This window comes from Vidua macroura, chromosome 2, assembly GCF_024509145.1.
Source record: "Vidua macroura isolate BioBank_ID:100142 chromosome 2, ASM2450914v1, whole genome shotgun sequence".
In the NCBI taxonomy this organism is placed as follows: Eukaryota; Metazoa; Chordata; class Aves; order Passeriformes; family Viduidae; genus Vidua; species Vidua macroura.
Window position 1 is genome coordinate 102,412,275 of NC_071572.1, and position 24,259 is coordinate 102,436,533.

At 36.8% G+C, this 24,259-nt stretch overlaps 1 protein-coding gene across 2 annotated transcripts in view; it reads left to right on the forward strand.

The window, feature by feature from the left end:
• Positions 1-24,259, forward strand: part of VWA8 (von Willebrand factor A domain containing 8) — a 179,730-nt gene that overhangs the window by 103,539 nt on the left and 51,932 nt on the right. For both annotated transcript variants that reach the window (XM_053970435.1, XM_053970436.1), the window contains exons 26-33: positions 4,218-4,369; positions 13,152-13,260; positions 13,698-13,836; positions 15,545-15,747; positions 22,280-22,396; positions 22,873-22,937; positions 23,037-23,162; positions 23,786-23,895. In XM_053970435.1, coding sequence (XP_053826410.1) covers positions 4,218-4,369; positions 13,152-13,260; positions 13,698-13,836; positions 15,545-15,747; positions 22,280-22,396; positions 22,873-22,937; positions 23,037-23,162; positions 23,786-23,895 — 1,021 coding nt within the window. The remainder of the gene's footprint in view (positions 1-4,217; positions 4,370-13,151; positions 13,261-13,697; positions 13,837-15,544; positions 15,748-22,279; positions 22,397-22,872; positions 22,938-23,036; positions 23,163-23,785; positions 23,896-24,259) is intronic.

The following is a 24,259-nucleotide window of genomic DNA, read 5'->3' on the forward strand; positions in this document are numbered from 1 at the left end:
TTTAAAGGCAAAAAAACTATGTTACTTGTTATTTTAAGGAATAGCCAAGAATCTAAGTTGTGAAAATAATCTAAAGTACACATAGAAGTGTTAGTTTTAAGGGGAAGAATAAGTGAATGACAACCAGACAGACTGATAAGAGATCAATATTTTCTCTAGTAATCTCATTTTAAAAATCAATAGAAACCAAATTACTTTTCTTTAGATGTTCAATTTAAGCCCCAAACATTCAACCTTTTTTCTTCTTTTTTTTTTTTTTTGTTTTGTTTTCTTGTATTTTTCTTTTTTTTCCTTTAAGTGAACTGTCATTTGCTTTCTTCAGTAAGTTGTCCAAGCAGTTATTAAAGAGAGATTGGATTTGTTCTGTTTGAAACAGAAGAGTTGTGATTGTTTTTTAATTTTTGAAGTAGAGGATCTTTGTACAAGTGGCTTGTGTTCCCAGAAGCCATCTGTTCTACCTCAGGAAATTTTTTATGATGTCCTGCTGACACAAGAGGCATGGAAGTGTTGAGGCAATTCATTGCAGAAAAGTGTATTGATGACAGAAGTTATGCAGTGATTCAGAAAACTGCAGACATACTTGGTGACTTCTAGGGGAAACTGGGTATTATTTGAAGTACTTGACCAAGGTTTCTGCAGTACTTAGTGCAGGGAGGTGAAAGCATAGTTTGTGAGTGAATTAGATAGCTTGGTGCCAGTGTGTTGGTTGTGCTTTGCACTGAGAAGAACAGAGAAAACGCAGTGTTCATTGTATAAATGTTGTTTCAGAATGATTCTCTATTTTTTGACTCCAAGGTGCAATTAAAAATATAGAAGTTAGCACTTTCACTACTAAACATTGTCACGAAATTTTCAATTCACCTTACATGTTTATTCACCTTAAATGTTTGTACAGTGTTTACTTAGAATAGATGATGGGAGAATGGGTTTAGTACCTGTTTCATTGTACTTGTTACTTTGTTAGAACTGGACGTTGTAACAAGGATGGCACAGGCTGTAGAAAAATTTTATATTATCTCACAATAACTTGTATTTTGCTAAGCTGTAATGGTGCAGAACTTCTACTAGGTCCCTCTTAGACAGGTTTAAAAAGCAGAACACAATTTAACATGCTTTTATAGCAACACTAGTACTAAAATATTCTGTGCTATGTACACCACAGATAAAAAAAGGTTTGTACAAGCTTAATTTAGCAGTGGCATTCTAATCTATCACAGTGACTAGCTAATTTTAGTATTGCTTGTGTCACAGGTATTTTATTATTGAGATCAGATATTTATAAAGTTGGAAAAATATTAAACTCCTAATGCTGATATTTGATTAAGAGTATAGGTCAAAACATTTCTGAAATTCTTCTCTTTTCTTCTGTTTCAATTTTTAATCAAGATTCAAATATCTTTATTTTTAATACTTTTATAAACCTCTCTGACACCTAAGTCTGGTTTTCAAGTTCTCTGTACCAGCCTAGCTCACTAATGGGGAAAAAAACAATTAAGACTACAACTTCCTAAAATACCTCTCCACAAGTTTGTTCATCAATGTAAATGTGCCATACTGGGATGGAAGTGTCTAGATCCTTGTCTGAAAAATCTAGTATATGAATGAAAGGCCTGTGGAGGAAAAGTGAGAGATTTTTAAACAGAAAGATTCTCACTCCCATCTCTTGCCAAAAAAAGGATAAAATGAATCAGTTAGGCAGTAAAGTTCCAGAATATACAGCAAGTTGATAATCGTTTTTTAAAATTCTTTATTTTTGGTGTGCTCCATTTACATTTGTGATGGGCTAACTCTGGCTGGATGCCAGGTGCCCACCAAATCTATTCTGTTGCTCCCATCCTCAGCTGGGAAGAGAAAATATAATGAAATGCCTGTAGATCAAGATAAAAGCAGGGAGAGATCATTCACTAATTTCTGTCACAGTTAAAACACACTTGACTTGAGGAAATTATTTTAATTTATAGCAAATCAAATCAGAGTAGGAAGATGAAAAATAAACACAGATCTTAAAACACCTTCCCCCTACTCCTCCCTTATTCCGAAGTTCAACTTCACTCCTGCCTTTCTCTGCCTCCTTCCCTTCAGCAGCACAAGAGGATTGGGAATGGGAACTGTGTTCAGTTCTTCACACATTGTCTCTGCCACCACTTTCTCCTCAGAGGGAGGACTCCTCACTGACTTCCCCTGCTCCAGCGTGGGGGCCCTCCCATAGGAGAGAGTCTTCCATGAGCTTCTCTACTGTGAGTCCTTCCCTCCTGGGGCCCTTCCACAAGGTCACAAATTCTGCCAGCAAACCTGCTCCAGCATGGGCTCCTCTCCCCACAGGGGCCACAAGTCCTGCCAGGAGCCTGCTCCAGTGTGAATTTCTCACAGCCAGAGATCACAGCCTCCTTTTGGCATATACCTACTCCAGCTTGGGGTCCTCCACCTCAGTGGCTTTCTTAATCAATGACATCAGTTTCTCTGAGTGGTTTTGTGATATTAAAAATTCTTCATTTCTCTTATTTTAACTCATTGAATCCTAGAATAGTTTTGGCTAGAAAGCACCTAAAAGATATTTTAGTTCAAACCCTGCTGCTTTGGGACGGGACACCTTTCACTAGACTAGGTTGCTCAAAGCCCCATCCAACCTGTCCTTGAGCACTTCAGGAACAGGGAATCCACCGCTTCTCTGGGCAACCTGTGCCAGTGACTCACCACCCTTAGTAATTAATTTCTTCCTAATACCTCATCTAAATCTACCCTTTTTCTGTTTAAAGCCGTTCCCCCTTGTCCTATCACTACATGCCCTCCCAGTCCCTCTCCATCTCTCTTATAACCCCTTTTAGGTACTGGAAAGTGTTATAAGGTCTCCTTAGAGTTTTCTCCAGGCTGAGTAACTCTCTCTGCCTGTCTTCACAGGAGAGGTGCTCCAGCTCTCTGATCATCTTTGAGACCCTTCTATGGACTCAATCCAGCAGGTCCATGTCTTATGTTGGGAACCCCAGAGAGCTGGAAGCAACACTGCAGGTGGAGTCTCACCAGAGCAGAGCAGAGGGGCAGAATCCCCTCCCTCACCCTGCGCTGCATTCAGTGCAGCCCAGGACACATTCGGCTTTCTGGGCTGCAAGTGCACATTGCCAGGTCACATCCAATTTCTCACCTTCCACCACACAAGTCCAATTTCTCACCTTCCACCATACAAGTCCTTGTCAGAGCTGCTCTCAGTCTGTTCATCCCCCAGCCTGTGCTGATACCAGTGGTTACCCCAACCCAGGTGCAGGACAATGCACACAGCCTTGTTGAACCTCATGAAACTCCTGTGGTCCCACTTCTCTACCTGTCTAGGTCCCTCTGGACAGCATTCCATCCCAAAAGCATGTTAGCTATATCAGTCAGGTATCAATCTGCAAATTTTCTGAGAGTGCACTCAATCCCACTGTGTCATTGATGAAGATAATAACAGTCCTGGTCCCAGTACAGACCCCTGTAGACATTTGTGACAGACATTTGTCACACGTCTCCATTGGGACCTTGAGCCATTGACCACTACCTCTAGATGCAACCATTGAGCTATTTAATTCCTCATTCAGAATAATCAATCCATTACAGTAACAAAACTTTAATTTCTGCTAAAGATACTAATGAAAGTCTGATGAATATTTGGGATTTTTAAATGTACATAGCACATTTCAACTAGTATTTTTCCCTAAGGAAAAAAAAAAAGTGAATTGTAAATGAATTTCTGTGTCTACTAAAATCCATCATGACCTAAAATAGTTTTTGTTAACCAGTGTATTATCTGCTTCTCTATAGTAAACATTTAGACTCAGAATTCTTAAATTAATTGTATGAGTGAATTATATTAATGTGTGTGTTTGTATCAGGTCTTCATGGTTTACAGAAAGGAAATTTTAAGAATGCAGGCTATTATTAATTATATTCTCAAATGATTACATCATCTTGTTGTGTGTATAATGAAAGTAATTCTTTAAACCATTAATGGTGTTTAGTGTTAAATAATTGTCACATGCTTTTTTTTTTTGTTTAAATCAAGTTTGGTGTCAATAATTTCATTCTGACTTGAAATGATGTCCTGGAAATTAAAAGTAAAGAGTACTTCAGAACTTGTCTGTCAGTCAAAGTTACTGTTAAAATTGTTCATTTTAGAAGTACATAATGATGTGCTGTAACTTAATAGATAGTCACTAAAAGAAATTTGGCGGTCTGTTTCTTTACAGAAATTTCCATCTGAAGGACTCGCAAATGTTGTTCGAAATGTATTTGACTTTGACTCCTACAACAATGAAATGCGTGAAATTTTATACAACACTTTGCACAAATATGGGATACCTATTGGAGCAAAACCAACCAATGTACAGCTGGCCAAGGAGTAAGAATAACATAAGATACATATTAAGAAGACATATTTCTCATGATCACTTTATAAGTGTGTTATCTTGCTGCTAATTGATTTTAAAACAACCTGAAATTCTTGGAAGTCAGTCCTCCACTGGTTCAAATTTATAATCTTCCAAATAAGTTACAACAATATAAATTATTTCATGATCGAGTATTTGCTTATTAATATTTAATCTATAACATCCATGTACATATTAATAGCTTGTAAGGTAAACAGGTATGTCTTAATAAAGGGAAATACTTGTTTCTTCTCCTGTGTTTTTAATTCAATTGCAATACACTTCTGTCCTGTTACTTACCACCTAAGTCTGCAGGAAAAAAAGCTGTCTTCAGTGGTAGCTGGGGTTTGTCTTTGATGCTCACAGAGGGCTCTACAAAAGTATTTCTCCTGAATGGAGCAGTGCATGTAAGCTCCAAGAACAACTTTTGTATGTGTCTGTAAATCACTGTTATTCTTTAATTATATTACTACTTAACATATTACACCTTAGACTTCTTTTGCAGAGGTTAGAATCAAACCAGCTGCATTACGTAGTAATGCCCTCCTGTCTTCATGCCATCCCCCACTCTCTGAAGGGGCCTTACCAGAAAGCTGGAGAGATACTTTTTACAAGGGCCTTTATTGACAGAACAAGGGGGAATGGCTTTAAACTGAAAGGGGGTATGTTTAGATCAGATGTTAGGAAGAAATTCTTTACTGTGAGGGTGGTGAGTCACTGGAACAGGTCGTTCAGGGATGCCCCCTCCCTGCAAGTGTTCAAGGCCACTGCAAATGTTGGGCAAGGCTTTGAGCAGCCTGGTCTAGTGGAAGGTGTCCCTTCCCATGGCAGGGAGGGCTGAAACCAGATGACCATTAAGGTCCTTTACAGCCCAAACTATTCTGTGATTCTGTGAAACAAATGTAATACATTCTTCCAAAATTCACAGGGAACAGGCTTAAGTAGATCATATTAAAAAACAATTAGAAAACTTACTCTGTCTTGAGCTCTAATGCATAATTTATTTATGAAGAAACAAATATTTCCCTTTCACAGAGAAAGGTTTATGGATATATGGAAAATTGAGTTTGCCATATGACATATTTTATATTTGCTAAGGAGGGACTGACTTTTATAGCATGATGTATTGATAGTGATTCTGGTGCAGGTGAGTGAACACTGGAACAAATTGCCCAGACAGGTTGTGGAGTGTCTCTTACTGGAGATATTCAAGATCCTTTGGATGCAACCCTGTGCCACGTGCTCTGAGTGACCCTGCTTGAGCAGGGAGGTTGGAGCAGATGACCACTGTGGTCCTTTCCAGCCTTACACATTCTGTGCTATTGTGTGTAGGTTCCTCCTGCTGCAGCACCACTGTTATCGTATCTAATATTCCACATATAATTATTAAAAAAGATTGGCAGAGTAGTGCCTATGGCGTACCTTTTAATTTTGATGACAGGACTATTGTATGCCTGGGGAACTAGTATTTGAGCAATGACAAATTCTGTCAAATTGACAGAAAACACTTGCAACTCTTACCATAATTTCTTTGCTAAACATCACGTGGTAATTTCTATTTTAACGAATGACAATATTTGTCATAGTTTTTGAGAAATTTGGTCTTTGTATAATTTTAGAAGTATTAGATGTGGGAGAGGATTCTTTAGTAATGAGACAATCAGAGGTTTAGGAAACATAACAGAAAGATTGCTATAATTGGGGACTGCTCAGTCTAGAAGTTAGAAGAGAAAAGAAAAATGTAATTATATTGAATTAAAGATAATCAGCTGATAATTTTGAATTAATCACTGAGGTTTTCTAGGACACCAGGGATGACAGACCTACAAGATCCCCACAAGATGCTCATCAAAAACTTCACTAGACAGGCAGCTGTGAGCATCTAATTTGTACACTGAAGGCCCAGGGGAGGAGCAACTACAGCAGCAGTTCACACACAGCTGATAAAAACAACTATTTCTTAGATCTCACTGTGCTGGGCTGAGCACTTGGCTTTGATGATCTGTCCAACGTACCTGTCTTGGTCTCAATCCCTCACTCTCATCCACTACAGCTGGCATTTCAGGTTCTTACCCCTCTATTGTAAGACAACCTTGATTTTGGTCATGAGATTCACTGCTATGGAGCTTGTAAGCTCCACAGGTAGATCACCTTGAATTACAGCTACATCTTTCATGTTGATTCTGTCTTGAGATTAAAGAACATTGAGATAATCTCTCCAAATCTGTTCCAGCCCATATTGCAATCTCACATGATGGACAGACACATTGAGGTAATTGGGTCTATGTTGTTTGGACTGCTGCAGAAAAGATACTGGAGTACTGATCTCTCTATTGTTTTCCATGAACCTGAGAATATTATAATGGTGCTAATCTAGTCTGGCCCACTTCCATCAGAAAAGATGCAGGTTATTCTAAAACCTTATCTCATTTTTTCATGATTCATGCCTGAAGACCTTCAGAGATGAAGTTCTATAACCTCCCAAGGCAAGTCAGTCTTGTTTCTAAATAGCCTTGGCACTAGAAAGTCACTTCTCAATCTTCCCTGTTTTTAAGGCCTCTGCTTGGTTTTATTTTTCTTTTATGCTCCTTGTCTTCACTTGATGTGTGTCCATTGTTAAGTATTGGGTGTGAAACTGGTCAAGTTCATTTTTGCTGAAGCCAAGTACAGTAGTATGAGAGTATAGAATAGAAATGTATTGACATTTTAAAAGCCAAGTACTTCATGCAATATTTAACTCATCTCTGGTTTTCTACATAAATCTCCACATCCTTTTTGCAAAACCCTCCATAGCACTTACCCATCTTCACTTTGTGATCAACTTTCTTCATGCTTACATTTTTCTTACTGTATTGAGTTTTTTCAGATTGGTTTTATGACATGTCAAGATCACTTTCTGTTTTAAGCTAGTTTTCCTACCTGCTTCTAGAGTCTCACAAGCTGGCAATCTGAAGGTGTGATTTCTAGGTGTGATTTCTATGTTGTTCTAGCGACAACAGCATATACTCATAGATGACTTCTGTTCCCCAGTCTTTTTTTGGTAGACTTTAAAGACTTACTAGCTATCATAATAAATTGCTCAGCACTTCTATTAAGTAACATGAAAACTGGGGTAACAGTCCAAACCAATTCTTCCTGAGGATGTTAGTGATACAGCATTAAAATTGTTGTATAAGAATACAAATCCTGAACAATTAAATTTTGATACAGAAGCATTTCCAGGAGATTCTAGGGCAGGAAAATTGTTATAGTGAAATGCTGACTCCTTTACACAAGTGCTCTCTGGCATGCCTTGGATCAAACGATTTGTGAATTCTTATTTTAATAAGCTTTGGAGAAGTCTATCACCTATTTCTGAATCAAAAAGAAAACTTGCATGAATCAGAATTACTTAAATTGCTGCTGCAACATAACTGCTGTAAATCTAGGAAAAAAAAAACATGAGACACACAAGCAACACACTAAAATACAGGGTCTCAGTAGAAGAATTATTTAGGTATGTATCCAGCTGAAATTGCTGAAATCCAGGGGAAATTGAACAGATGCTTGCAGTGACCCTTACAGGAATTTTAGATTAAATTCTGGAATTAATATACCTAGTCTTGGAAGGGAAGATTAGATGGTCTATAATGACCATTTACAGAATGATTCTTGCAATAGTTGTTTTTTCAAGAGAGAAATTAATTTGTTGAATAGTAATTTATTTATTAGCAAAATGAATATCATGTATTAGACTTATAAAGGAATGCTTTACTTGGTCTTTTTGCTTTCGTCAGTTGTCTTTTTTTTCCAGGTAGGATAACCATTCTTCAAGGCACTGACATGTTCAGTATTGTCAGGTGTTAAAATACTGTCTGTCTCTCCTGGTACCACCTGTCCACTAGTTTATAATTTTTATCAGTATTGTATGTAAAGCAGATGGATTGTCTATGATGGTTTGCCAAGACATAGTAGGTAAAATGAATTATTCATGGTACTAACTCATTATCTTTCTTTATATGTACAATTACATTTTGTTTTTCCCATTGACATCTGTTATGTTTTTCTAATTCATGTTAATCTGCCATTTTGGTTCGCAGTTCAGACCATCTGCAATTTCTAGGTAAAATAGCATTTAATCCTAATTCTGACATTTATCCTTGATGAAATTGCCATTCTGTGTTTTTCCTCCTGTCACTATTCACTTCCAGGTGTTTCCTATAAATTCAGTATTTGTTTCATATGAACTGGGTTTTTTATATGTAATGTAAATATGTCAATTTTAGCAGCTTTTTTTTTTCTCTTGAGACTGTTCTTTCGTCTGGCTTTTTTTTTTTTCCTGGGTTATCTGTAGTTAATTATTGGATATGTCTCATATCATCTGTTGTCAACCCTGTGTGTTGCAGAGCCAGCTGAGGAAGGGGAATTGTCAGGGAACAGGAGTTTTAACATACAACTGTTCTGAATGTCTACTTCAGAATGTCTACTGAGTGTCTTCAAATCAAAATATGTTTGGATAAATTATGGAGAACTGGTTGGCAAGGAATTCTCCTGATTTCAAGCTGTATCTTACTTAAGTCCAAAAAGGTTACGTGGGATGGAAATCTTTTCAGCTAGATGGAGCACAGGCTGTTACTGGAGGCCTTGAGTAATACATTCTGTGCCAGCACTGAGCTGGTTTACAAGATCATATATTAAGCAGCTTTGTTGTATGTCATAGTTCATCTCCACAGCTGTACTAATACGATGCCTGGCAGTGAAGAATTTGCTTTCAGTGGAGCTGCAGTTTTACAACATTCATATCCATCTTCTAGTATGGTCTCTGAAACCTAAACAATTAACTTTATAAAGCAGGTTCTGTTGACTTTTTTAACACAGTTGTTTGGTGATTTAGGTTTTTTGGGTTTTGATCATTTTATTAAAATAACGTAAAATGAAATTATTTTCTTAAATCAAAAATATAAAATGGAAAGAAATTGTGTTCTATAGGTGTTACTTTGAAAAGTTTTCTAGTAGCACAAGAGAATTATGTTTTGACAGATCATTTCCCCTTTGATGGCTGTGCATGCAGAAATTCAGGCTAAACAGTAATTTCTTGTAGAATTGCCCCATCAGCTGTAGGTCTCATACAATCACTTTTCTGAACCCTGCCTATATATACATTTCATGGACAGCAGTAATCATGTAGAATACCGGGACCTAAATTTAAGGGTTAATAAACAGAAAAACAATTTTGAATTTTCCTTAAGCAACAGGCTTTGACACATCCATAATCAAAGAACTGATCCGGAATGATTCCTTAGACATTGCTCTTAAATCTTGGATTTCTTATAAGATTAATGCAGTCTACCTGTAGCTTTTCTGTTCTAGAAACCCTTCTAGCTTTTGACAAAGGCAAAAATCATGGATTGCTCTTTACACTCCAGCTTGGAGAGACCAGTGAAGTTTTAGTACCATTCTTACTCAGCCACTGCACTTTTTATACCTATCAAATCTCTTTGCCTTACAGATTTTTGCCAATGTTGACATTTCCATGTATTCTATCTGCCTTTTATGTAAATGCTATTCGGTTAATTAATTTGAAATACAGCCATGTGGCAGGAGCATCTAGTGAAGTTTTTACTAGTCTTGCCACTTCAAGTTATTTTTAAAATTTCACTGTTATAATTATAAGTCCTGGGAAAAGAAAGTAATCTCCTTACTTTGATATGTATTATATGTATTCACTAGGGGAAGGCTGTTAAGATGTATACACATCTTTAGTGTGGATATGTTGTTCCAGTTGTTCTGCACCCTCACTCCCTCCTGAAAGTCATTCAGGAAGCAGACTGATTTTAAGACATTAATGCCACCAGCTTCTTCAATACTCTTAGTCTTTCTTAGACCGGATTTACATGAGAGAGCAGTGGGACAGCAAAGAAAAATAAAAATTGCCAGGCCCTGGAAGAATGAGATCCCTATTACTTTTGACAAAGAGCTTTGTATTGTGAACTCTGCTTTCTGCATTATTCTGAAATTCAGATCTACATTTCCCTCCTCTTTGCTATTTATGATGACTAGCTCTGCTGCCTCAGAGAAATGAAATAATTCAGAAACAGGGAGAACAAAACCTCAAAAATCTAGGAGAAAGAAATCAGTTTTCCTGAGGGAAGAGAGGAACTGTTAGCAAAGAAAATCTCCAGAAAGCTGAAACAGAGTGGAAATGTTTATTTGGGAATGAAATCTGTAATTCTGTTGCTATAAAAAGCAGGATATTTGGTTAGAGGTGGTTATTAACATATGTTTTGTTTCCAATTTTAATAGTTATTAATGATCATTAGTAAAGTTCTTGATTTCTAGGATGTTGTCCATGGGAGTAATGTGTAAGGAATTAAAACTAAAGTCCAAATCCTTGTGAGAGCTGATGTTCCACTGAGCTAATGGGAAATAACTATTGCTGATTATAGGCATATCAGAGATTATGCTACTCAGAGTCATAGAGCAAAAAGAATTCTCCAGGGTTTTTTTGCACACAAGACATAAACAATGCTTTGCCAACAAATCATTTAGAAACCTAAATGGAAGCCTGAAGTAAAATTCTATTTCATAGACATCTAAACTGACATTTAGTTTAGTGGCTTGCCTGTTTTTCTGGTTACATGAATAAATGTGTCTAAGAATTTTGTATATGTTGAAATACTGCATCATGAATGTTTTTTCCTAATGGTGTTGAATGTTGTCATTTGCCATGTAAAAACACAACCCCATGTACTTGGGGGTTTTTGTTTCATTTTTTTTTAATCTGGCTTAATTTCTCTTCTTCATTTGGGAAGAACTTTGGCTATACTAGCTAGGTGTAAGAACGAAAAAATGCAGACTGAAGTGAGGAAAAATGCAAAAGTAATCATTCTGCAAACATTGATATCTATTGATATTTTTAGTCAGGCAACAAACAGGCAATGAAGACTCTCCTGATTCTTTGACTGAGAGAGGGAATTAATGAGATACTCGTTCCTCATTACATGCCCCAGTGGCACATTGCTGGCAGCTGGCCATTTATTTCTCTGTGAGTGTCAATGATCAATAGCATCCAAACCATTTTCTGTTTGCAAAACAGTGTCTTTGGCCGTCTGCCGTGGCAGATGGTCCAAACACAGAATGGTGATGGAGGCTGAGTGAATGCCTGCAACTTCTGGCTTCTGGTTGCTTGAGGTTTGGTATCAATATATCACTAAGAAATGTTAAGACATCTTTCTTGAATGAGTAGCAAAAATTAAGGGATATCTGTATTCATTCCCTGACTTTTCCTATAAGTTCTTAGGGGGAAAATAAAATAAAACTAAAATTCTCCAAGTTTTATATATAATCCAAGTGATTTTTTTTGGGGGGGATCCCTTCTTTTTCTGAAAATAATACAGAGAAGAAATGAAATAAACCTCTAATATCTAAAAATGCCAGGTTGGTTGGTGAGGAGAGGGAAAATAGTTGTAACAGTAGGAGCAAGCATCATCAGATAGGACAGAAGAGACCAAGCAGATACTTTTAACAAACAGTCTAAGAGAACTTCCTTAAAATAGACTTTGAAGATATTTATAGAAACTGGGAGAAGGAATGTCTTCTATTCTCTTGCCAATTCCTGTAGCTGTGGAATAATGTGCAACAGCATGTAACACAGAATGCTGTTTTGATAGGAGATCTCTTTAGGAGTGACTGGTCCAAAAAAAAAAGAGAAGCCAACAGTTATGAGTTCGTTAGCTTGAAGGTATCTGTGCCAATTAATGAAGTCAAACTGCTTTCAGTGGTTGTAAATCACTTCAGAGGAAAGGAAAGGAAAGGAAAGGAAAGGAAAGGAAAGGAAAGGAAAGGAAAGGAAAGGAAAGGAAAGGAAAGGAAAGGAAAGGAAAGGAAAGGAAAGGAAAGGAAAGGAAAGGAAAGGAAAGGAAAGGAAAGGAAAGGAAAGGAAAGGAAAGGAAAGGAAAGGAAAGGAAAGGAAAGGAAAGGAAAGGAAAGGAAAGGAAAGGAAAGGAAAGGAAAGGAAAGGAAAGGAAAGGAAAGGAAAGGAAAGGAAAGGAAAGGAGGAAGGAAGGATTGGACTGTCTGTGTTTTGCTGTGATGCTACATTGTCAAACATTGGCATTTTCTTATCCTGTATAAATGAATTTTGCTGTGGTCCACATATTTCTTCCTTAGATAAAAGATACGAGGCGATTAAACCAAGCCAAGAAAATGTGGCTTTTGAAGATGTCCCCATCCTTTCTGTAGATTGTACTGGCCAGAAGGCAAAGGGATCCTCTCACATCTGTATTCCTTTGCCTTTTTTCATGTGAGCAATGGTAAAATAAGCAGAAATAATTTGCAACTTTCATTGCATGGTTAATGAGCCACAGTGCGTACTGTGCTTATTCCGCTGGTCTTTTAGAAGAGTGAGCTACTGACAGGAGTTCCTTTAAGGGGTGTTTACACAACCTGATCCAAATAAAGGAAAGCAAGAGAGGGTCTGGATATATCTCACATAATTCAGGCTGGAAAACTTTTCCTTTTGAGGTCATATTATATATATATTGCTGCTTCTTTTATGATACTGTTTAGATTGTATCTATTAGTAGTCCAGAAGGCTAATTTTTTTGTGATCTAAAAATGTAAAAAGGAATTAAATATTTTAGCAAGGAAACACTTTCTACAAGAGAGTTTTCATATATATTTTGTTGGAAAAATGCAGTTGTCTAAATTATTTATTCCGTAACACTTACTGGTTAATAAATGTAAAAATTCATTTGTTCCTGCCTTATTTGACAGACTGCCATTACCAGATCATAAGTTTATGGGCTACTGGAAGGTTGATCAGCCAGGAAATGCACAAAAGAAAATGCTGTGTCCATCAGAAACTCAAAAAATAGGTGTAAAGGTTTGTCTTCTGAATTATTTTTTTACTCATATAATACTGGTTTTATGTATTGGGTTGTGATGAATCTAAAATGTGATTAATTTCTTCAGGAGCAAGAGTGTGTACAAGGCATGGTATTTTCCTTGTATAAACTGTGTTTCATCAGTACATTATATCTCCTCGTGCTACTAAGTGATAATGGTTCCAAACCCTGAAAAGACTAAAGAGGAGAGGCACAAGGTTTCTATAATGTAAAGGAAATGGCAGTGTGGACATTCAGAGACTTTATAGAAAAAGGCATTTCCTTTTCCCTTTAATTTGTTTAGTAATAAATATGAAATTATTTAGTAGTCTTTTTATTGTTAATAGGATTACAGTATTAAGAAGACTTCTGTATTTTCATAAAGAAAGGGGAGTGGTATATTTTAGGAAGTCCTCATGGTTATTATTTGTTTTAGGGCCCTGTGTACTTAAATATTCAAGGCTTTCCACTGGAGCGACATGAATCCAGGTCCATCAGTTTCACGGAAGAACTTGCTTTTTGGACACTGCCTCTAGATGAAATTAATTTAGTTTGCGACGTCACGGTAACAAAAGGTACAGTAAGAAAAGCTACTGACTTTTGTCATGATCTGCAACATTACAAAGAGGTGAGATGTCCTGGAGATGAGGAAGGACTGGGCTGTTAACTTCGTGCTTGCCAGTAGCCAGTGGCAGAATATAAAAGGACAATATGAGCCATTTCAAGTGTAGTGACAGCACTCCAGTGCATTTACAGTAGTGTGTGTTTCTAGATACACTTGCAGTAAGAGTATAGGAATAATGCTAGGAATTGTAATATGAGAATTAAAAATACAGAGTAGGGGAGTGAACTATAGGAATAACAATTTACCTTTTTCCACTATTTTTTTAATAGTAGGTGAAATACAAAAATAATCCACTGAAATTGGTGCATAATTTCACTGAGTCATTGTGGTCATTGTAAAGATATGCATCCTTTCTCAAAGAAAATGATGTGTAATTAAAATAGAACACAGCCACAAAATTGCAAGTTTGTTAAATTTGTGTGCAACACTGCATTACTTGACAAATACAATTCTTTAACTTTTCCTCTCTCAATTTAGTTTAATAGAAATCTTTTAACTTGGAGAGTGCTGTGCTTTTTTCCTCTGTGCTCATACTGATTCTTTCTCACTGCACCAAATCTGCTTTAGTTACCTGTACTCCACCTGTATTCCACCCAGAGGGAATTGCACCATTGGGAATATTCATAAATGTTTTTAGGGTTCATCATTAAGCATGTCTTGATGCCTTAAGTTTTAGCTTTTATAATTTTCGGTCCTGTATTGCATTAGTGTATAACTCTGAACTCCATACAGAGTGCCAGTAAGCTCTCATCACATTTTGGTCAGACAAAACAATCCTTACAGGCCTGGAACCAAGGTCACCCTCACAGCCTCAGGCCCTGAAAAGTATAGATAAAAGTCTATGGGGGGGAGCAAACTGGGGGAATATGACTTCATTCCCTGAAGCTGTAATTGGACAATTAACCTGTGATATGCAAATAGACAAAGCATATCTGCCCAAAAAACTCGTGACCATTGTCCATCTTGGGTGTAGCCTCTGCAAGGCTTTTGCACTGCCCAAGGTGTATCTGTTAAAGGCTTTTAATAAATACTCACTTTATTATCTAACTCTGTCAATCCTCTGTTCTAGGTAGCCATTCCAAGGCATCAGTCTAAACATGATTATGTATTATATGCAGATCTTTAATGATCAATAGTGGAATGCTGCTATTTCTACTTGCAGTCCAATTTGCAAATACATTAGCAGACTTTCATGGAAGTGAAACAGAAATTAGGTAGCTTTTTATTGGTTTCAAGAATTGTCTGAAATTATTCAGGAAGGTGGTTTATGTGAAAAGTTCTGTACAATGTTTGTATAATGTACTATGTTTAATTATTAAATACATTAATTTAAAGGGACAATAGGCTAGAGGAAGAAGAAGAAACAAGATTATAAACCAGCAAAATCAGATGAACATACTAGCAGCTGGCAGACACTGCAGTCATGCCTACACAAATGTGTCTTGGACTACTTGTTTAGAGTTAATAGTGTTGTGGCAAGCTTCTGCCTGTTAACATTTAGTTAATAGCAAGAGATCATCTCTCTTTATCTCCCTTGTGGGAGTGGTAATTTTTCGGTACTTTTTGCTGTAACATCTGCCAAGTTTATGACATATCTATTTCCAGAAGAGAAATGCACAATGTCAGTACCCTTTCACTATTTTGTTTTCTTATTTCAGAAGAGGAACATAAAAATGTTCTTTATGTTACTACATGCAATCCTGTTTCCTTGTACTTCATGAACATTTCTAGTAAGACTGGATACTTTGTGGATCTTTATGACCTCTTCCCAAGAACAGTTGGAAGTGTCTGGCAACCTTTTGTGATTGCAGCACCACTGGGAAATCCACTTAAAGGTCAAGTGGTTCTACATGAAGAGGAGGTAAAAAAAATTTAATCCCAGCTAAATGCTTAGTCATGGGCAAAGTAGTATCATGAGGGTATGTCACTGCGGACTCCATCTCTATAGACTGGACAAGGCTACCTCCTGCTGAATGTTCTCTCTTTTACTGTACTTTTAGCTTGGGAGTTGCCTTCAGCTTTAGTTTTTAAATGGAGATTTTCCTCTTGCACTCTTTAGCTGGACAAGGTTCTCTTCCATTCTTGAAGCTGAGTTCTACCTGCTTATCTTCTCTTACTGATAGAGGGAGATTGGGCTTATGGGAGAAAGGGGGAGAGTGGGTCAAGTTCAGGAGTCTCAGTCAAACAGCATACGCTGTTACACGCTCTGAAAATACAGAGTAAAGCGTTTTATGTGAACTTAAGTTCTGCTCCAATCTTGTCCCCCTTTTACTTTTCAACTAGTATATAAAAGACACATATTCTGAGTCACCAAGTAAAATGTTGCTTGTATTTGCTCCATATTTTTTTGTAAATCCTTGTATTTCTTCTTCTGTAACCTGTGAAGTGTTGAGACTAGAAGGAAGAGTAAGTAAGCCTTGACATCCCCAATGCAAATTGAGAACCACTAACTATTCCAGTGTTGGTTTGACTCAAATGCTTTTTTAAAGACAACTGTTGCATACTCTGCACTTTTCCTTACTATCTGTGAACTGACTGTAATATTTCCAATTCAAAATTTCTTTGCCCAGGAGTGGGAAGAGGCAACAGTATATACCTGCTGCTGCTGTTCATTTTTTAACATTAAAAATAGTTTATTAGGCTACCTAGCACTCACTGTGGTTTGACATGGGCATTAAATCAGTCATTATTGTTGGCTTTTTTTCCTTTCCTTTGAATTTCTTCTGTCACTGTTTCAGTAAGTGAGAGACTTCAACCTAGAAGAATTTTTCCTACATAGAGTTGTTTTCAGTCATTTCTAGTGTTTCTGCAATGCTATTGTTCCAGGAACATTTGTCAAGTGTTGCTGCCACTTTCTGGTGTCAGATGCTGCTGTTAAGTTCAGTGCCTTCTGAGAAACACAATTTTTCTGCCTTTGGTAGAACTGCCTATGCAGGTGCAGCTACCTTTTGGATTCTTTCCAAAGCAAACTGGCAACTATGATTCTGAGGTTACCTGATTGTTGAATAGCTATAGAAATACCATTTGGGCTATTTTGAGGTGCACATAGCACATTTTTTTGGTTCAAAATAATTCTTGGCTTTCTTTGGAGAAGTTGATGCAGGAAACTAAAACAGATGGTAGTCTGTCTTGTATCTAAGAATGTTTATTTAGAACGTCTCACACTTTTTAATATAAAGCCAGCAATATTCTTTGCATTCCAAATCTCCAAAATTCCTACCATTTTGTTTTTAACAAAATGACAGTAGCATCTTGTGTCAGAAATTAAGGTTCTTCCGTGAAGCTTTAGGTAGTTATCTCAGAGTCTGGTTTTGGCTGTCCTCATGGAATACACCTTTTAGCAATAGTATGATAGATACATTTTTCAGACTCTGAAATAAAATTTGTGACATAGAGAGACTGTGGTAGTTCAGTGTGCCTTTCCAGATGACTTCAGTCATGCTATAACCTCATGTTTTTCTCTAACAAAGCTTAAATATTGCCAGTTTCAGACTTGCCTTTCTTGGCAAGTGCTACAGGTGAGTACATCCTGTCTGTAGATAAGCCTATTTTAAAAATAATACAGAATTAAAATATTCTGAATGTTTTGCATTATCTTAGAACTTTTTACATATTTTTACCATTAAGGCAGACCTTATTCACTGTTTGTGAAAAGATGTTTCATTTAATTACAAACTTGTTTGCAAAAAGTCCATTCAAAAGTAATTTAGACTTCTTGAGAACTTCATCAAGCAACTTAAAAAACAAAAAAGAAGGAAGATTATTCTCTTGTATATTGCATGCTCATATCCATGGACTATATTGGTAATTTATTTGGGATTGGTTCTTAAGTGAGGCATTAAAACAAAGGTTAGACAAGTGCTGCTGTTGTAGTCTTCACAGCCACTGCTATCCTTCCTTATGTTGGGGTTCAAGTGTTAGGATCTCTAGCTCCCACTGAATCACAAGAGGGATTCTCAAGCAGTGTAATTTTTCTACATAGAGTTTGGGTTTTATTCCTAACTCTTCCTGCAGTGGAGCCATGGAAAAATCATGTGCTCTGTGCACCTGTGAAATAAGGTGGATGTTACTTGTATGAAATTTAATCCATTATTATTGATGTTAGCAGGTAAGCATATGGCCTAAGATAATCATGCAAGTACCTTCTGTATTTGCTGTGAGAACAGAGGTGACCTGAAGAGCATTTCATCTCAGCTGAAGTAGAACATGTTTAATTGCCCTCTGGAAGTTGCTCTCTCCACTGGCTACAGAAAGAGGCTTGACATACAGTCAAAGTGCCTGTAGGCACTTTTTTTTTAGGTGTACTAAGATCATGGGCAGGCATAAACTCAGAACTTGCAGCATTCACATGTTAATAAAAGTAGATTAGTGGCACATCTGCATTTTGAGCAAGGCTACAAGTGTTAGCTAGTTGTGCCAGGGTGCATCAAACAAAACAGGAAAAACAAATAATATAAATAACATGCTTTAGAGATTCATCTGTGTTTAGTTGCAAAAAGACTAAGAAGTATTAACAATATTTGTAAAAAAAAACCAATGTGCATCTATTAAATAAAGTAGCCACTTGACAGCTGCTATTTCATAATAATCAATGTCACCCATTAATTAAGACAATACCAAAACCAGCTTTTTCAATTTTTTCTTTTAATAAAGGTCTTTGTAAATAATTGTTTCTGACTAAGTTATAAAAAATGAATAATTTTAAATGGATGATAACCTTATTGGAAAAGATGAAATGATGATATTGTGGCTCTTCAAATAAGCTTGTAGGTTTTATCTTGTTCCCAGATGACATCCATCTAGATTAAGTAGAGCCCTCCAGCAAAATAAAATGAAAAATCACCATTTTTCCCTGTCCTTTTAAATAAAAATTTACTGAAAGTAAACTCCTCTGAGATTTAATTTAATGGCAGAAGTGGGAGACGTATCTGATTTTAAGCCACATTTACATCTTCTTGGAAGAAAGGGTAGATTATTTTATTCCTCATGTTGGCCATTGGTCTCAGTGAGTTCAAGCTGTTTGGACTCTATCTTTTTGTTCAGACTAAACTCATAGACTTTGAAAGGACTCTGCAGAAATCTCAAGTAACTTCTTTGTAAGATGGGAATTGCATTCATCTTTTCAAAGCAGCAATGCCTCTGCCATCTGTCCTCCCCACAAGTACTTCAGGGCCTACTCTTATTTCCTGCTAAAGCTTTGTGTTCTCTGTATGTGCTTTTGTTTCTGCATCTCTCACATCTACTGCTCAGAAGGAGAACAGGTACAGACAGAAAAGAGTTTTGATAACTTTTATGCATGATTTTCTATTGGGTTGTAGGAGCAAACTGTGCATGGAGAATTGATTTGCCCGTAAATTAACAGCACAATTCCGGGATTTTTTTACAAGCACTTTACTGTGATGAAAGGCTACAACTGGACAAACAGAGAAACCTACAGGCTACCTCAGGGAGCACAACAAGCTGTGTTCAGGCAGTATCCTGCTGGCATCCTTTAGTCTGCTTTTATCTTTCTTGGCCAGGAAGTGGGGTGGGGGGGAAGGAAATGCTTTTCCCTGTCCCACGTGCTGCTGTAGTTCTGTCAAAGCTCTCTCATAACGAGGGAGTGAGAGGGTCTGTGGCACAGAAACTCACACAGAGATCCACCTCACTCACCACATGTAGGAGATGGCAACCATTTTTTAAAAGACTTCTTTTAACAGTTTGTGATCTAGCCTGAAGCACAAGTGAGAATTTGAATATGAAAATACCAGTAACATAGTAGTAGTAACTTCTGTAACCTCTAGTCCCCAGGATATTCTGATGTATGTCTTCAGAACAAAGGGTGTATTTTCTTATTTTCTTCAAAAACTAGTTCTTTTTTTATATTATCTAAGAGCATTATTATAAGAGCATTATTATTATATATATTATATAAGTGCTTTTCTATGAGTACACCTTATAGTAAAGGTCTGCTTATATAGAAATGTGTGCACCTTCTGTAGAATAGAAGGCTCATTTTCTGTAAGCACAAAGCTTATACTACTACTTGTTGTTCTCAATTCACTGAAATCTTGAATACAGTCTCCTAAATCATCTGAAAGACACCAATTGCATTAATTAGAACACCAGTAATCTACTTGCAAACATTTCCCTACCTCTGAAGATGTGATGGTTTGAGCCTCAAGCCATAAATTTTTGCACAGACTTTTTCCAATTGAACCTGATGAACAGTGTGTTAATGTTTGTATCTGTTCCTATATTTACAGTGTCAGAGTTGTTATGTTTCTATCACTCAAGGGATCCTTGAGTAGCTTTAATAGAAAAGGTGGGACAGAAGGCAAGAGGATGTATGATTACCCTGCCCAGCTAAGGATCAGGCTCAGTCTGAAGCAGACTATGTATGCAAGCTTGCTTGCTGAGGACATGAGCATTGAGGGCAGAACAGATCAAAACTGACAGTGAGTTTGGGGAGAAGAATACAAGAATGTTAAATTGAGTTTTTTGCACTTTCCCACTCTGAAACTTCCCCAAACTCTCTCCTCTGTCTGCAAAACCATAAGGAACAACTTCCCATACCAGCAAAATGAAGTCACAGCCCTGTTTGGTTTAAGAACTTTTTAGAGGAAAATGCTGGCTAAAATAAAAACAGCAGTAAGGAAAGGGAAACTTTGCAGTAACTAAAAATAAAGGCACACCACTTCACAAGATTGGTTATTGCATCTGTCCAGAGTTTGGAATTCCAGACACTGGGGTCAGGAGGTTGCCCAAAGGTTACTTTTCTCCCAGTCAAGAACAAACAGAGCGGAATTGCACACCAACGTCTTCTCCCAGCCCACTTGAAGAGTTGCCAGAGCTGCTCTTGGATATGTTCACAAGTGACGCAAAAATCTATTCTTAAACACAGACAGAATATACATCAGTCACTTCGCACAGAAGGAAACCATTAACATCAAAAGGGGTGGAGTAGAGAAGCTTTTTATACTACCAACTGCTCTCATAAATTTAACACTAAGTAGAAGAATGTAATTGATTCGTATGTGTTCTTTATCTCACGTGGAAGGCTAATGCTGTTTCAGAATTATATAAATGAAATATGGCAGAAAACCAAAATCCAAAGCAAATGTCCTATTTTTTTTCCTGAATCACATTTCTATAATTTTAGTTTGTAATACATAAGCAAGCTTCTTTTTTTAGAAATATTGAACTTGAACTGAAATTCCCAAATGCTCCAAATAACATGATAATATTTTAAATACTTTACCATATTTAGCTTCAAATTACTGTCATTATTAAATTTAACTCTCACAAATATTTCTAGTGAAAGTATGAAGAGTACCCAAAGAGAACAAAACTGCTGTGACTCAGATTGTTCATATTTATTTTATTTAGGGGAATTCATGGGAATTTATGTTTTACTTCCTTAACGTCTATTGTGCGTTATTGCACATGTTGTACGTAGGCAGTTTACTTTTAGTAAGTCCTTGCAGAACCTAATGTCCTTGCACTAGTGAACATTTCCTTGAATGGCAAACAAAAAATTGAACCCAAGGCTTAATTAATTTATTCCTTTGTACCTTTTGAGTTTCATTTCTTGCAGTTAAGGTTGGCCCTGAATGACTATTGTCTTAAATTCTTAGTTAAAAATATTAGGAGCAGCTATAATGCTTTGCAAAAAGAAATGTTTAAAAAGCCCCCATCATTTGATAGCATGTGTTGACCCTTGGGCATCAAGTAACAAATGAGAAATCTAAAGAAGTTCAAAATTTAGCACACCATTATGTGATGAAGATTTGCACAATCCCATCTGCATCTGGTCTCCATCCTTTTGAGTCATCCTGCTGTCCTCCAACAGCTGTCCTACCTCTGACACTATAAGCTGTCAGAGAGTGCAGGTCACAGAAGGATTGTCACACCCTGGGATATTTAATATCCACAGGCTCCACAGTATCAGAGTATGAACTTGGAGAAAAAGTACTAAGCCATTTCTTCTTTCACCAGTTTGTCACCTTCAGTGGAACTTAAGCAATAGGTACAACAGAAAAATGGTAAGAAAACATGAAAACTGAAATGAAGTATTTTAGTGACTTGACAGAACTAATTGGTATGTCTCTTACCTGTAGCTGCATCTTAGATATGTAAGCCGTACTAATCCAGTTCCTAGATGTTATGCAAAGTGAATGTGAGATGTATAGATAAAATGCTGTAGTATCATTCCAGCCCTTGCATGTGCTTAACCTCTTCAGTTTCTCTATGAACGTCGAAATGAACCAAGAAAATCCATCTGTTTTGCAACAAAACCAAAATCATCTTTTCAAAATGTTTAAGTGGCTCAAATTGCAAAAGTGCTTCAGATAGATTCATTGTAGTCTCTTAAACAAGCTTGAGATGTACATGGATCTGCTTTTCATTTACAGAGTAATGTTGTGTTGTTGCTGGATACGAGCAACGGTGCCCTTAGCCGACTTTTGCTCTCACCAGATGCTCAAGATTCTCCTAAGAGAACATCTTGGTGGAGCAACAAGGAAGAGAAGGTGAGGAACAGCACCTGCCCCTATTACACTAAGTTTTTTTGAAAGAAAGTATCAGTACTGGAAAAACAGAATCATTAAGTTTTCCTGGTTTTACATCCCAAGCATTTATTTAATTGTTTACTCTTATGTAGGTTTAAATGTCTTACACATAAAATAGCATTGTTATGGAATACTGATATAAAAATATAAATAAATTTTCTGAAGATATGTATCTTTCAAATATCCCTATTTAGGGCTAGAATTGAAAGTAATGGAACATTTTGTTACAATGAATTATGTCCAAAATAGTGAATGCAGTTATGATACAATTTATGACTAGGAGCAAGGCAAGCTAGACAGCATTTTGAGAGGTAATTAAAGCTGTGGATTCTTCCAAATAAAGGAAAAAAAGACTAGTACAATTTCAGAGGAGTCAGGGAAACTCACTGGTTCAAATCTAACAAATGCTGATTGTCCTGTGATGTATGTTTATACAGAGCAACTACAAAATGTGCCGAGAGTTTTCACACAAAAACTGGCTGGTGTTCTACAAAGAAACAGGGTGAGAGTAAATTATATTCTTGTATTAAAACGATTTCAATCAGATCTCCTTGTGTATATCCCTATCTGATTATTCTTTTCTTGGCTTCCAATTTTATAGAAACCGCCTTATTGTACTGGATGTATTGGAGGGTCAAACTCACACCATCTCACTTCCAATCAGTCTGAAATCTGTTTTCCTGGTGGCTGAAGACCGGTGGCTCTTGGTGGAAAATGAAACAAATAAGTTAGTTCAGCCTAGTTTTCTTGATGGCATTATTTCTTGTTTGTGTCTCGTTTGTGTTCAGGAGTTTCACTCCTGGTCTCAAACTTTTTTTTTTCCTGTTTGTGAAACTGGCTGGACTTAAAAAGTGGGTGTTTAAGATACAGATTTGCTGTGGTGAAAATAAAAGTAGACTTTTAGAGTAGGAAATGAAGAGGATATTCCAGCCTCTGAAAGTCTAAACTGGCTTTGATCATATGTGTGTTAATATTAATTTTACTGAGGTGATACTGATTTTTAGAAATGAGAATGTTGGTGGACCTATCTCTGGAAATACAGACATGTAGTCCAGAGTTAGCACCTGCTTCATTTACTTTCATGGTCACATGAAAGAAATGTTACTCTGCTGTCTCATTTTTATAAAAGCACAGCAAATGAAAAATAGTTACCATAAGACAAATCTGCTATTTGCTGGCCTACCCTTTCCTATCTCACAGATGTTTGGGAAATTATATTTAGTTTTAGCAAAAGGTGTTGATAACCTGTGTATATAAATGTAGAATGTTTTCACTGTTTCAGAAGACAGAAGTCCTTGTTTAGAGTGACAAGTTTAATAGGGAATTATTCTAGATGTGTGTCTTTTACAGGAAATTTCTTTTAACCAAGCATGCCCATGTAGAAGCTCAAGGCAGTGAGGTTTGCCAGCTGCATGCTTTGAGTGAAGAGCCAGCTGACATGGGATTTGGCTTAACAACAGGTACTGAATGCAAGCTTGGCTAGTTCCTTTTTTTTTTTTTTTGTTCTTTTTGTCATTTCTGTTTGCAGCTGCACAAACAAGACTCTTTAAAGGTCTGAGTAACTCTCTCCTATTCTGTTTTTTCCCCCTTATGTTGCTTGGTTAATAATAACAGCTTTTCTCAAGGCATGGCACATTCCATGCTCAAACTTCAAGTGGTTTGAATAAAGCATTTTTGTTTAATTTGAGCATTCAAGACCCTCAGTCATGGACTTTCAGCAAACAGAAAAGCATATAGAATGGAAAAGAAAGATCACTAGGCAGGAATTAGAAGAGGAATAGAAGGGAGCAAATATACTAATGATTCCAGGCTGTAGACTGTTGC